General features: G+C 48.0%; 1 protein-coding gene across 1 annotated transcript in view; it reads right to left on the bottom strand.

Annotated features, from left to right (window-relative positions):
* DPYD (dihydropyrimidine dehydrogenase) overlaps positions 1-15,135 on the bottom strand; it is a 673,084-nt gene that overhangs the window by 179,325 nt on the left and 478,624 nt on the right. The window contains exons 17-18 of the mRNA XM_066352595.1: positions 8,110-8,230; positions 7,172-7,291 (exon numbers count right to left, since the gene is read on the bottom strand). Of these exons, the coding sequence (XP_066208692.1) occupies positions 7,172-7,291; positions 8,110-8,230 (241 nt within the window). The remainder of the gene's footprint in view (positions 1-7,171; positions 7,292-8,109; positions 8,231-15,135) is intronic.

Here is a 15,135-nt window from a genome sequence, read left to right as displayed (position 1 = left end):
GTGTACACACACACACACACACACACACTCACACACAAGAGGTGAGTATAACATCGAAGGTTCTCCTTTTAATTATTTTTTTGTGGGCATGATTTATCTTTTTAAAAAAATTTCATTTAAACATTACCTCTGTCAGGTTATTTTTTAGACATTTCAGTATCAAAATGTAAGCTTTTATGGATGAAGACTGTTACACTGGATAGCTGAAATTTTGTGACAGATCGTAGGCGTGTTTTTCTAAAAAAATTTCATGCATCAATAATCATGTGATTGGCACACACAAAAAATCCAGCCCATTAGAACCACTTTCTATTTTTTAAAAACAAAACAATACCACGTTTTGTGACATAATTGTAATTAAAGCAAGGCTGCTAACATCTTCAGTTGCTTATCTGTCTGAAAATACTCAAAGCAAACTGTCACTGACACGCCCAAGAGTCCAGTCTGGTATATGTTCTGCTACCTTCCCCATTTCACACAGACAGTCACTGATAAATACACCAAGATAAGTTCCAGCTTCCAGTTGGGAAGGGCCACACTGGGCTTGTATTTACGTAATGCCCAGCTGCTGCTGAGGGCACCCTTCTGAGTATCAGCGGGGTGGCCCACAGTTCATGCCCAAGTCACGGCTTTAAAAACAATCAAACGGGGTGCAGTGTGGAGTCCAGGCTGAAGATCTCTTTTAAAGCTACTCGACTGGTTCACCCACGTGTCCTGAACTCTGCACTCCCTTCCAGCTCCGCACTGGCTCAGAGGTGCCAAGTCCTGGCATCGTGTCTAACCTGGACCTTCTCTGACGGGCGGGCACGTCCCGTGTGCACCTTACTGCTGAGTCACCTTTCGGAGGCTGACCTGAGTTTTAGTTGGAGCTCAGTGTGTCACAGCCCGCATTGCCAGATTTCAAACCATTCCTTATTCGTTTGTCAACTCTAACGGCAACTTTGGAATATGCCCTTGCCGTGTGTTGAGAAAAGCACAGCAATTCCTTAAACCTTCTGTACTACCCTATATGTGATCAGTAAATGTGGGTTCCTGAAGCAGAGATCAAATTCTTGAAGGTCACCTTGGATGACTTATTCAGAAATCAGTAATAAAGTTGATAAGCATACTTGCTGAATAATGTGTCTCCTGTTGTTGTAACTGAGGTAAGTTGATACAGAAATCAATCATTTCAAACAAGCATGAGTTAAGTTTTCAAGCGTACAAGAAGTAAATGATTCTGAGCCTAACGTGTCAATCGTCAGAGAAATTTCTACCAGGCAGAGAAATTTCAGAACTTCTCCTAATGTGAAAGTAAGTTTGTGTATGTGTGTGTATAACTAAGTAATTATGTCCAGGACATCGGAATAACGCAACAAGCCTAAGGAATTCGCCTATCCCCCACTGATAAAAAGAAACATTTAAAAGAGAAGGAATGACAGCAAACACTCCTCCAAACGTCGGTGCCTCGTTGAAGGACGCTTCATTACGGTTTCTCTAGGGCAGCTGACCAGGGTCACGGTCATCCTCCTGAAGTCAGGCGCAAGGGAGTCCTGGCTTTGGTGACAGCAGGCAAGACTCATTCTTAACCATCTCAAAGAGGACCTTCCTCACGGAGGACGTCATGTGACCATGTCACACCATTTAAACAAGTGATGGTCATCCCTGAGTTAGGGGCTATCTTAAAATGGCACTTTTTTTTTTTTTTTCCCACAGAGACAGAGAGTCAGAGAGAGGGATAGACAGGGACAGACAGACAGGAATGGAGAAAGATGAGAAGCATCAATCATCAGTTTTTCATAGCAACACCTTAGTTGTTCATTGACTGCTTTCTCATATGTGCCTTGACCGTGGGCCTTCAGCAGACCGAGTAACCCCTTGCTCAAGCCAGAGACCTTGGGTCCAAGCTGGTGAGCTTTGCTCAAACCAGATGAGCCTGCGCTCAAGCTGGCGACCTCAGGGTCTGGAACCTGGGTCCTCCGCATCCCAGTCCAACGCTCTATCCACTGCACCATGGCCTGGTCAGGCAAGATGGCACAATTTGAAACTAAATGATTTGAAACTAAAATGAGAAAAAGAAAAAAACCTAGGAAAAGTAATGAGTAAGTAATCCTCTTGAGGATGGAGTTCATAGATAACGTTTCTGATGAGAGTAGTGTCTGGATCTCTTTGGATAAATACCCAGAAGTGGAATCTCCGCGTCAAAAGGCATTTCCGTTTTTAATTTTTTTTGAGGGAACTCCATACTGTTTTCCAGCGGCTGCACAAGGGTCCCCTTTTCTCCACATCCTCGTCAACAGGGGTTGGTCGTTGATTTATTGATGACAGCCATTCTGACAGGTGGGAGGTACTAGCTCATTGTGGTGTTAATTTGCATTCTTCTGATGATGAGTGACATTGAGGATCTTTTCGAAGGTCTACTGGCCATCTGTAAGAAGTATCTATTCCGATCCTTTGCCTATATTTTAATTGCACTATTTTTTTTTATTTGGTGTTTAGTTGTAGGAGTTCTTTATGGATCTGAATATTAATCCCTTATCAGTTGTATCGTTGGAGAATATGGTCTGCCACTTATTTTATTTTTTTAAATTTTTTATTTATTCATTTTAGAGAGGAGAGGGAGAGATAGAGAGAGAGAGTGAGTGAGAAAGAGAGAGAGAGAGAGAGAGAGAGGAGAGAGGAGAGACAGAGAGAAAGAGGGAAGGAGCTGGAAGCATCAACTCCCATATGTGCCTTGACCAGGCAAGCCCAGTTTCGAACCGGCGACCTCAGCATTTCCAGGTCGACGCTTTATCCACTGCACCGCCACAGGTCAGGCTGGTATGCCATTTAGTGTGATGTCTTTTCATTTTGTTGATGGTCTCCTTTGTTGTGCAAAAAATCTTTAGTTTGATGTGGTCCCATTTGTTTAATTTTTCTTTTGTTTCCCTTGCCCGGGCAGACATATCAGAAAAGATATTGCTACGAGAAGTGTCTGAGATATTACCGCCTACGTTTTCTTTAGAATTTTTATGTTGACTATTATTTCTTTAGAGCCAATGAGTTCCATGGAAGCCGTGGCATGGTAGAGAGCTTCATTAGCCCTCCAAATTTCATAAAAATGTTCCTTCTGTACCCCGAACAAGCTTGATCGTGATGCTCTTCTCCTGATGAAGTCACCTTTAGTTTTTTAATTCAACCTTTAAAGGACTCACACCGTGAGCTTCGCTATTTCAGGTATTTCTCTCCCAACGGAAATTCAGGTTTATATACCGTTCTATTATGAATCTAATTCCTATGTCTGGTGCCGTCCCCACTTGTAACCACCTATAGGTGAGATGGAAAAACACTGTTTCTAAAATAACAGAGCTGAGCGTGAGACCTCGGGATGGGTCACTAACTCTCCCCCGTGGTATAAATTTCTAAGCGCAACAGGTATCAATCTCCTTGTTTGATGACTTCTCTAGGCGAACGGCTTCTTTTATGTGTCAAGGAGACCTCCCTCTAAAAGAGTAGCTTCGATGCATCTTACATCCTGACCCAGGACAGAAATTACAGACATGCATGTCTTCCATGTGTAACTGAAGAAGGTATTTGACCAAACAATGTGAATTCCAACTGTGTGCATAGCAGTCTGACATGGTTTATAGTCTGCCTCATTTTTTTTTTTAAATAAAAGTGTTGCTTTATAGTTTGTTATACATTTAAGAGGTGGGAACCAGAGTTTGTAAAACATTGCTTTCCTCTAGATTTGAGACTCTTCATATTTGAAAGAACTCAATTGACATTTCTGACCTGAGGTCCTCTCTTCCAATGTTACCTTTATTAGCTAATGCATTTTTTTAAGTGCAAAGAGAGGAGGCAGAGATAAATTCCTGCATGTGCCCCTACTGGGATCCATCCAGCAAGCTCCCTACCAGGCGTAATGCTCTGCCCATCTGGGGCCATTACTTGGCAACTATTTCTTTTTTTCTGAAGCTGGAAACGGGGAGAGACAGTCAGACAGACTCCCGCATGCGCCCGACCAGGATCCACCCGGCATGCCCACTAGGGGCGATGCTCTGCCCACCAGGGGGAGATGCTCTGCCCCTCCGGGGCACTGCTCTGTCGCGACCAGAGCCACTCTAGCGCCTGGGGTAGAGGCCACAGAGCCATCCCCAGCGCCCAGGCCAACCCTGCTCCAATGGAGCCTCGGCCGCGGGAGGGGAAGAGAGAGACAGAGAAGAAGGAGAGGGGGAGGGGTGGAGAAGCAGACGGGCGCTTCTCCTGTGTGCCCTGGCCGGGAATCAAACCCGGGACTTCTGCACGCCAGGCCGACGCTCTACCACTGAGCCAACCGGCCAGGGCCTGTAACTGAACTATTTTTAGCACCTGAGGCTGTGGCTTCACGGAGCCATCCTCAGTGCCTGGGGCCAATTTGCCCTAACCAATTGAGCCATCGTAGTGGGACAGGAAGAGAGAGAGACAGAGAGAGACACACACAGAGAGAAAAGGGGGTGTTGGGAGTTGGATAAGCAGATAGTCGCTTCTCCTGTGAGTCCTGACTGGTAATCTAATCTACTTGGCCGACACTCTACCATTGAGCTAAGCTGTCAGGGCTGCATATTTTTTTTTAAAGGTCATTACTGAGATGTGACCAATTTCCTATAGTATGTGTGTCCCCAAGTACCTCACTGCCTCTCCATTTAAACAAATTCAAACCTACATTTCAAACAGCAGAAACCCTATTCTGAGATAAAATAAAAATAAAAAAGACAGAAGAAATGGTGAGAGAATATTGTAAAGTAAAAACATGCCCCCCCCCCCACAAAGGCAGGCACACGTGGTCTTCCGGGAGGCTATCGGGGGCTCCAGGTAGCTTCCACGTGGGAGAAAACCTCTTGATTCAAGCAGCACTTGTGAGAGCAGACGTTCCCGTGCTCAGAGGAAAGCCTGCCGGAAAGTACTAGCACTGAGCTGTGGTCGTTATTTTCTTTTAAATCTTATAAAAGTATCCGGCACGTTTTGTGTGATTCCCTGTTATTGAGTCGGCACTTGGAGTCTCGACACCCACCTCCGATAAAACCAGCCGTGGCATTTCACTCCGCCGACGTTTCTGTCGCCCCTGAAATCTCACGCCATTGTTGTTGTACAGAACCCCCCTGTGAAGCTAAGTTCTGAAGACCCTTGGCTACAGAGGGCTCACCTCCAGCCTTAGATATATTATCATTGCCTTCTTAAAACCGCTCTTTTTCGGATTCTATTACCTTTTAAGTGAAAGCAAACGTTGCCTGAAAGGAGAAAATCGATTAATTTTGTCCGTATGGAGAAAGGCTATTTTCCAAACAAATCGCGTCATGTCGAGGGAACCCAGCGCAGAATGTATTAGACATGACGTACAAGCTCTTAAACACGTCAGGGGCCTTCTGGTGTGTGCAGGAAAAGTCCCACCCAGGCTGAGGGAGCTCGCAGCCCAAGTGGAGATTGATACATGAATTCATAAATCTTAGAAACGGCGCCTTATGGAAATGTGAACCCGCTTTATGGCCCGGAGCTGGGGCTCGGCTTGCTTCCAGGTACAGCCATCACTTCCCGCGCCCGTGCGCCTAAGGACTGCGACACCAGACTTCTCCTTGCACCGTCATTTTGTCATTTTATTTAGACTGAGTTATAGGACGAGAGAATATTCAGAAATTGCAGCTTAAATGAGAAACCGTGAATGGTGTGACTCCCATAAAATACTACCGCAATAGCTCCTTGATCAATGTTGAATGCTCGGCGCCCTCCGTGACCTCCTTTATCCCCCGGCTGGCTACACGGCGGGCGGGAAAAATGGCCCAGGCTGACAGAAAACCCAGCTGCCGGCCCCTCCCGCTGCCCTGGGGTCTCCTGACTCCTTCTTCCAGACAAGCTGGCGTGGCCCACGTGGTCCCTGCATCACAAAGACACTGGAGGCCCTGTCTGGTAGTTCCTGATTTGTGTGTGTGTGTGTGTGTGTGTCTGTGTGAGACAAAGACAGAGAGACAGATAGGAAGGGAGAAAGATGAGAAGCATCAATTCTTCGTTGCTGCTCCTTAGTTGGTCATTGATTGCTTTCTCATATGTGCCTTTTGACTGGGAGGCTACAGCAGAGCGAGTGACCCCTTGCTAAAGCCAGTGACCTTGGGCTCAAGCTGGTGAGCTTTAGCTCAAACCAGATGAGCCCACGCTCAAGCTGGCGACCGTGGGGTCTCGAACCTGGGTCCTCCGTGTCCCAGTCCAATGCTCTATCCACTGCGCCACCGCCTGGTCAGGCTGGTGGTAGCTCCTGATTCTTGTCTACCTCCTTCCTTCTGACATTGTGGGAGGGGAGGGGCATTCAACTACAAGTAGAATCTTTCTTTTTTTTTTCTTTTTTAAGACATGGTTCATAGACGCTCTCCACGGTCTGCAACATGATGACTCCGCACGGAGAGCCCTGACCCATGCCCACCCAGCCTCTGCCAAAAGCGTGTGGGCGGGGTCTGCTGAAGCAACGCCCCCGGGGCAGCGGGCACTGCTCCGCGTTGTACAAGGCCCCTGCCTCTATCACCAAGGAGACGAACCCTCCTACCAGCACGGCCCAGAGCCCCACAGCACTCACTGCCTTTGCAAAACCAAGTCCACGTTGTCACAGCAACCGAGCGCGCAGGGCCCAGACACTGACCGGCTCTTCGGGATGGAAACTTCCACATCTGTGTTAAATGCCAGCGTTGGCCCACGAGAAAAAGTGCGCCGAGGTGGCGGGAGGTCTGCCCATGTCTGGTCGGCAGCAGCGACAAACGCGGTGTTTCCCGGGTTTACTGAGGACCCCCGGGAAAGCACGGGGCTTCGGGAAAGGGAGATGGCACCATCCCGGGACACGGGGACGCCGACGGGGGCTGGGAGGAAGGGGGGAAGTCCGGGGCTCCTGTCCTCCCCTGAGGAGGCCCTCACTCCCGCCTTCACGGTGGAGGGACAGGACACCCGTGACCGTGAGAAAGCTTGGGGACCGAGCTGCCGGCGGCAGAACAGGAACCCGTGAGGCCCACTCTCGGCACGCCCCCGCCTGCGCCATCGGAGACCTGAGCCTCCAGCCTCACACGGGTCCCTCCGGCCTGAGGACGGGGCACTTTCGACAGACCCGCAGTGCAACCATTTGGCAGTCTTGCTTGTGACACGCCCCCTCATTTCTGCGCCACCGCCCAGAAAGCCACCAGCGAAGAGAGGCACCTACCGGACATTCCTCCATAGGTGGTCCGCTTCCCAGCGCCCACCGCCGGCCAGGGCGTGCCGTCCGCTCTGAGCCCCATCAGCCCCGAGACGGTGTTGGTGGCCGTGACGCCGTCCGCGCCTCCTACGGGGAAGCATGTCAACACTGACCTGCAGTTTTTAAAGGGGACGCTGGGAAGACCCACTCAAACCCGCCGGACACCCGGGAAAATGCAGGGGCCTCCCGTCAGGCGCCCTCGCTGACTCCACTTCTTCAATTAGTCTTAACATGCTCGAGACACGGGCATTTTTAATGGCACCTGTCTGTTTTCCCAATTATTCTACGGCTTTACGGATGCCAGGTGCTCTGTGGTCTGTGTTATTTTCCAGGTAATTTACAGTAGTTTTGCAAATCAGGAGGCCGTTTCCACCTGCATGGAACGCACGTGGCGTAGATGATTTGTAAAATCATGCACTGACTGAATGATCTATGGGTTCAACAGTCAGTCAGCGAACATCTGTCTGTTCAGGGCCGTGTCCTGGGTCTGAGAAGATATAACAGGAAGCCAAGCAAGTTCACATTGTGGAAGGCTGGGACCCTTGTTTCTTTTTTACTTTATGAAAGCTTCCAATGCTATTGCTGGATTGTTACATTACGAGGGCATTTGTTTCAGAGTGATTCGCTGTAAAGGTGGTTTTGCTTCCCAATACTTTGTGTGGGAAAACACATGTTTATTAGAAAAACGTAACTTCTACAGTTCTGTCACCCCGGAAACGTTTGGAGTCTGTCTGTGAGCTTGAGTCCGGGTGTGACTCTGGGCCACGCCGGTGAGCCTAAGTGCTCAATGTACTCCTTCCCTTCAACACGACAGGAGGACCAGCAAGTGCGTCTGTGGGTACAGACAGACCCTGCGCGGCCCCGTGAGCCACGCCCGCAGAACTGGGTGGCCCTCGAGTCCTTACCTTCCTTCGCAGCTCTGGCGATGCTGACGATGTCGGTGACATTGGGGGTCAACTTGGCGAAGAAGGGAATCCGAATGGCTTGCCTCACCCAGCGACAGATGTTCCGTACCAGCTCTGGATCCTGTTCCGAAAGGTTAAACGGAGAACATGATTACAGAACTGCGATCAGAATGTGTCTCATCCAAAGCACAGTAAAGCTGTGTGTATGTGTGTGTGTGTGTGTGTGGGGGGTGCGTGCGAGACAGCTCAGATTCAGCAATGACTCCATGATGCACGTCTCAGCGTCTCACCTGGACGCCCTCGGGAGCTGAGGTGATCACACCGGAAGGGACCTGCGAGTTCCTCCCACAAAGATCACACTCCTCAACGGAGCCTTTGGAAAGTAACATCACCAAGAACCGGACGGACACGATGTGTTGTTGCTCACTTAGCAGGAAGCAAAGCAAAACATAAAACGTCTGGTGGCGAGTTTGGGAAACATTCCAGAGTGTCTAGTGACCTCCTTGGTTTAAGTATGATAATAGCAAAAAAAAAAAAAAAAAAAAAAAAAAAAAAAAAAAATTATATAATATATATATATATATATATATATATATATATATATATATATATATATATATATATTTAAACCGGCGATTCCCAGGTGAAGGATATGCAATGCTGTTCTTTTCACGATTAGGAGGCCTCGCCTTGCTGACACGTGGTCAGGAGAAAATCTGAGACTTCCTGGTCAGTCTAATTACGATGCCACAGCACGCGCTGATATGGGTCCCACAGGAGGCGTGATCGGGCACAGCAGCTCACTCTGTACACGCGACCGAGATCTGTGCGACCCTTTCCAACATGCATCGACTTGAAAGAATTGATCAAAACGGCAAAAATAAAATAAAATATCAAATGCTCATTTGTAAAAGCAAGGAACAGACGCTTTCCCGCAATTCTTTCAGGCTTCCGTGTCCTCCTGGGACACACAGCATTTAGAGGGCAGTCGCCTATCCTACCTACGCGTGGAAAATATCTTAGCTGGAGTACTGCTCTCTGATTTCAACGCACACAATAGTCCTTTTTTCTCATTACTTTTAGTGCAAAATTTATTCTGACAGGTACTGATAATGCGCTTTGATAAATTACCTTAAAATATGCAAGAGCAATTCATTATTGAACTTGGTAATAACACTATCTTAGCAAGTTAAAATGTTTTTCTTTTCTTTTTTTTTTTTTTTTTTTTTTTGAATCCAAGAAAAACCCAGAGGGGGAAAAAAAATGCAGCCATATATTTAAACCGTGAAAACAGGAAGCAGGTATGTCGCTCATAATTAATATGTGTATATGTAAGAAAGTTGCTCTTTGCATTTTAACCTTTCCAGTTCTTTCACGATGAGATTGCTCATGTTGTAACCTTTGGAAAGAACCTTTTCAGGCGGCTTAACGAGTCTTGATCCGTCATCTCGCGTTTCTCTGAATGTGACGCGTTTCCCGGCCAGGGTGCCGCAATGAGGTGATCTCTGGTGACTGTCACTATCTCCAGTCAGCAAAACTAGTAATTTTAACCCACACACCGCCCCAAAGAAAATCCTTGCCTTTGCATGTTCTCTTTTCAGAAGAGTAATTTCTTCATTAAACAGAAATATTAAAGGAGCCCGGTACGCAGCCCTCTCCCCTGGCCCGAGCCGCACCCTGCACAGGAAAAGCTGGGGACGCCACTGTGCAAACTCCAGCTCCTGAAAATGGAGCTCAGCCCTGCCCCCGCGACGCTCATGAAATATGTATAACCGCCGCCCTGGCGTTGTGAAGGGAGTTGCATCTTTGTGACTTTCATTTCTTAAGTTATGAATTTTCCAGGGGACTTCACCTGGAAATGACAGTCACTCGAGACAGGACGAAGTGCGTGTCCTCTGTGAACACTCTGCTCCAGCTCGAAGTTGACAAGAATGGGAAAGATCACTTGCATCGCAGAACAGCCCGACGGGAGTGACGGAAACAAATTCAAAATCTTATTTGGATCCAACGGAGGAGACACTCACAAGGGAACAGGAGCCTCTAAGTGGCTTTCGATACTATGTACTGCGGACAACCATGTCTTTCCAAGCGCCTTGGGACATCTGTCACACATTTTTTTTCCCCTGTTGATTATCACGAGAATATTTTAAATGAACGTCTTTCACACAGCGTTTAACAATTTGCAATTTGTGCCAAGTTCTTCAGCCCTTTTTTTGGTTTGTTTCAAAGCCTGGCCCCTTGTTCCTGCTGTTTCCTTGCGTCTTCTGTCTCTGTTTGGAGATTCCATTTGACCCTCTGTAATTCGATGGGTGTTCATGGTGTCCAGATACAGTTTTCTCATCTTCATATTCTGCTAAACCAGCTGCTCACAAATCCTCCAACCCAGCTGAATCATAATTTAATGACCTGGGAAATTTTGAAAACAACTTCTGACCAACATTATTGTGAAAACTAATGACTATTCCATAAACTATAAAGTGCTGTTTGGCATGCATACCAGGGAAGATTCTGATACAAGCAGAGGTGGGGTGAGGCTAATAACATGATAAAATGAATCTGTATACTTTGGAGAATTAAAGGGTGCACTGTATCTATTCACTCTTTCTTGGTTTCCCCATACTTTTCATATTAACATTCAAGAGCTAACAGAAGCTAACAGTGTCTCTGCATCTTGACCTTCTCACTGTCTAGTGATGTCATCGGATGATGTTGCCTTTCCTAACAAACCAGTTTTTTGAATCGTATTGCAACAAAGAGATTTTAGACCATTTCTAATTCTCCCCCAAATCTTCCGGATAGGAAATACACAAAGGCACTATTAGCTCTCAGACCAATTAATACTTTAACAGTATCCACACAAAGAGAAAGTAAACAAAACGAAGTCATGCTCGACTGCTTTTCCATGTCTAGGCATGAGACACTGTAGGCACTCAAAAAATATTTGGTGTGTCAACGAAAGAAGAATGAACGTTAACTTGGCACCATTTTCAATGGACTTTTTCACAGAGTCCTCAGAACACAGCTTTAAGGATAACCAGGTTATATTTTCCAATAGAGAATGTCTAAAAGCATGAAATCCTAAAAGACTTGTTTACAACTCTGGGATAATTTTGCAAGAAAAAAAAATGGTGTATAATCATGCAAAAAAAAAAATAGCTTAACAAGTCTATTAAAGTGTCTAACCCACAAAAAGTCAACCTGGATCACCAAGTTTTTACTGTCTCTTCCCACAGGTACTGATAACACCCATTCTTACCAAGACTTCAGTCTTCCCACAGCAACTGCTTTGTGTGTGTGTGTGTGTGCACGTTGTGTGCACACATGTGTGTTCTTCTCTAACACCTATGAACCCTTTCATTATTCATGCGATTCCCCCAAGAATGCTTTGAGGGTAACAGAATAGGTTTTCCCAAGCAGGAAGCCCTTAGTGTGACTGTCGGGCAGCTGATGGGGGTGTGGGGGTGCCACATCATACGCAGGTGCTGGGCCAGACTCACTAGGAAGAGGAGGCAAACCAGCTAGACACAACTTTGGCTTCTTCGACAATGTTTTATAAGGAGCAGCCCTGTGTCCATCTGCAGTTAAGACGCCCTGGACGACATCCTTACGAGCACCGAGCACAAAAGACTAGAACATGTCGTGTTGAGGAGACAGCCGGTTTCGGTAGTTTCCATTGTCCAAAACGGGTGGTTTTTAAAGCTTCATTAGCCTGCGCCATAAAACAGTATATTTTTCAATACTAGGAACTAGTGTGTCTCCAGTCACACATTATGAGGGTTCTGTAACCGATGACCCCTGCTGCCCTCAGGGCCCCTGAGATGACCTCGTCCCTGGAGAACAGGCATTTCCTCCCACTGCCCAGCATGGGGTGGCTTTCCCACCCCGCTGGTTTCATGCCCTGTACAAAGGACAGGGCGCCAGAGAACAGGACCGAGAATTTCTTGATAGGCTGAATTACAAGCGAAATTTTTGACTGTAAGAAACATTCCTCTTCAATTTAGCTGGCAATTTTCACTCTGGACAATTCTTTCTCAAAATGGCTTTCTTAGAGGGTGACATTTTCATGAATCCACTGAAAAATTTTTACCGGTTATGAAATGTTTTTTCCACTAAGGAACTTCTGAGCCTTGCCGCACACAGAAGGGCAGGAGGCAGCGAGCATTTTATTACGCTCTCTTTTCTGACAGAGAGAGCCGGGTGCAGGAGACCCGTCTGGGCACCCATTTCAACTTCTTAATTTTCTTCCCCACTATTATGTCCCAAGCCATCATCTTCTTCAGCAAAATTGCTCCCTGAAGTGAAATGCAGCCATCGCCTGAACTAGAACGACAGAAGCTTTCGACTTCATTCTTACCTGGGAGTCTAGACATAGCTTCAGAGTAATTGGCAAAAGTGAGTCATTTACCCTCCTATGTCAATAAAGTAGGGCAGAAAGAGTTTCACTGATCCAGGCGGCAAAGTCCTCCAGGAAGAGTTATTAGTAAACGCAATGGGGGGGGGGGGTGCTTCACGTTAACACAGGAAGTAGCACGTGCCCCTCCTGCCTTGGTTTTCTGACTTAAGAATTCTAACAATGGGGCAACCGCCTTGGAAAACCATCTCCAGGTGTCCTATCAAGGTTAACACACAATTGCCAAGCAACCTGGCAATTCCACCACTCTCGGTGACTGACCTCTCTTGGAGACAGGAAAATATATATCCACACAGAGGTCTGTCCATGAATGAATGCTCAGGGCAACTTGGTCAAAAACAGCCCCCCCCCTCCAAACACTCATTTATATGTGAAGGAAGAAACAAACGGTAACATAGCCACACAATGGGATACTATTCCTCCATACAAGGAAACAGACTACTGAATCATGAAGCAACTTGGAATTAGTCAAAGCAGCAGTTATGCAGAGTTCAGGAAGTCCCCAAAGGAGTGGCTGCTTAAGCGTGCACATATGTGAAACCCCACAAAGGAAGACTGTGCTCACAGCAGTGCGATGGCTGCTGGGATTGCAGTTGGGGGGTGGGGGGGAGGGGATCAGTGGGAAGAGGCAATCGGACACTTCTGGAGGCAATGGGAATATTCAGTGTCTTGACTGTGGTGGTGTTTACACGGGTGTAGACATTTCCTGACACGCCTCAAACTCTAACATTAAGCGTGTAAATTATACCACCATGATTTTCATTTAAAAAAAAATAATTCTAAGGGTATTTCAATACAAAAAGAAAAATGAAAGCCAGCGGCATGCTGGGCAATGCGGGTTTTTCCCTAGCAACACACACTGATTGACCACAGGGTGCTGCCAGTTGGTCTGTGCGGGAGACCAAGACCAGCGGGACGAGGCCGGCAGCGTCCACTAGGAAACACCACGCGGCGCATCGATCTCACCCGCGCACGCGCAGAATGCCGGGTACCAGAGAGACCCTGGGAACGCCCTCCACCGCAGACCGTATCAGAGCACGTGGTACAGGGTTTGGCGCGGAGTAGGCGCCCGACAGGGACACGCCCTGCTGACCTGATAGCGCTCGTCCTGCATAAATTCACCCTGACTCCTCATTTCCATGTCCTCAGAAGAAAACCCGGAGTATAAAATGATGGGGTGTGGCTGAACTCAACACTCAACCGTTTCAGGCACCGTGCACTAAGTCAGACACTGGGGGTTCAGAGACGTGTGATATACGGTCCCTGTTCTCAAAAACAAAACAAAATAAAAAATACTTCATAATCTGGGGTGGGGGGATGCATATAACAAACACGTGACAATAAAGTGTGTAGGTGTACACACATGCGGTATATGTGTATCTGTGTGTAAAACATTATATATGTGTTTCCCCTCCACTTCCCTTTTAAGTACTTTCATAATGTTTCCTTTCCCTTTTTCTTTTTATTTTTGTGAGAGAAAGCGAGAGTGAGAGAGAGAGAGGGGACAGAGACAGAGAGACAGGAAGGGAGAGAGATGAGAAGCATCAACTCATAACTGTGGCACTTTAGTTGTTCATTGATTGCTTTCTCGTATGGGCCTTGACCAGGGGGCTGCAGCTGATACAGTGACCCCTTGCTCAAGTCAGCGACCGTGGGATCATGTCTGTGATCCCACACTCAAGCCGGCGCCCCTGCACTCAAGCGGGAGGAGCCCACGCTCAAGCCGGCGCCCCTGCACTCAAGCGGGAGGAGCCCACGCTCAAGCCGGCGCCCCTGCACTCAAGCGGGAGGAGCCCACGCTCAAGCCGGCGCCCCTGCACTCAAGCGGGAGGAGCCCACGCTCAAGCCGGCGCCCCTGCACTCAAGCGGGAGGAGCCCACGCTCAAGCCGGCGCCCCTGCACTCAAGCGGGAGGAGCCCACGCTCAAGCCGGCGCCCCTGCACTCAAGCGGGAGGAGCCCACGCTCAAGCCGGTGACCCCTGCACTCAAGCGGGAGGAGCCCACGCTCAAGCCGGCGCCCCTGCACTCAAGCGGGAGGAGCCCACGCTCAAGCCGGCGCCCCTGCACTCAAGCGGGAGGAGCCCACGCTCAAGCCGGTGACCCCGGGTTTTGAAACCTGGATCCTGAGCATCCCAGGCCGACGCTCTATTCACTGCTCCACCACCTGGTCATGTGTCAGTAGTGTTTCTTTATTTCTTCCTTTTTCACCGTTAATAATCATCCATTATTGTGTTTATCTCTTTGTACTAGACGATCGGTCTTTGAAGGGATGCATCCTGTCTGTCCATCCTGATCCCCTAACACAGAGCCTGAGACACTAGAAGTAGTAAGTACTGTGTTGAGTGAAGGAATGGAAATTCCTAAGATGCTGGAGAGCCCCTGCCTCCTCCCTTCCGCGGAGCCAGGACAAGCTGGAGCGCCCAACCGTGCTTGCCCCACAAGCCAGTGGAGCGTGACAACAGTCCTCTGACCTACCAGCCAACTAACGGACCAGGAGGGCAACTGTCCCCTCCTGTGGCCTGACCGCCCGTGACAACCCCCTGTGGTCCCAGGCTGCTCGTGGAGCCGTCTGAGTCTTCAGGCTACTGAGGGATCTCCAGAATGGGAACCCCGAA

The sequence above is a fragment of the Saccopteryx leptura genome, chromosome 11, assembly GCF_036850995.1.
Source record: "Saccopteryx leptura isolate mSacLep1 chromosome 11, mSacLep1_pri_phased_curated, whole genome shotgun sequence".
NCBI classification, from domain to species: domain Eukaryota; kingdom Metazoa; phylum Chordata; class Mammalia; order Chiroptera; family Emballonuridae; genus Saccopteryx; species Saccopteryx leptura.
The sequence above is the reverse complement of the archived record's forward strand: the minus strand, read 5'-3'. Positions and strand labels throughout refer to the sequence as shown.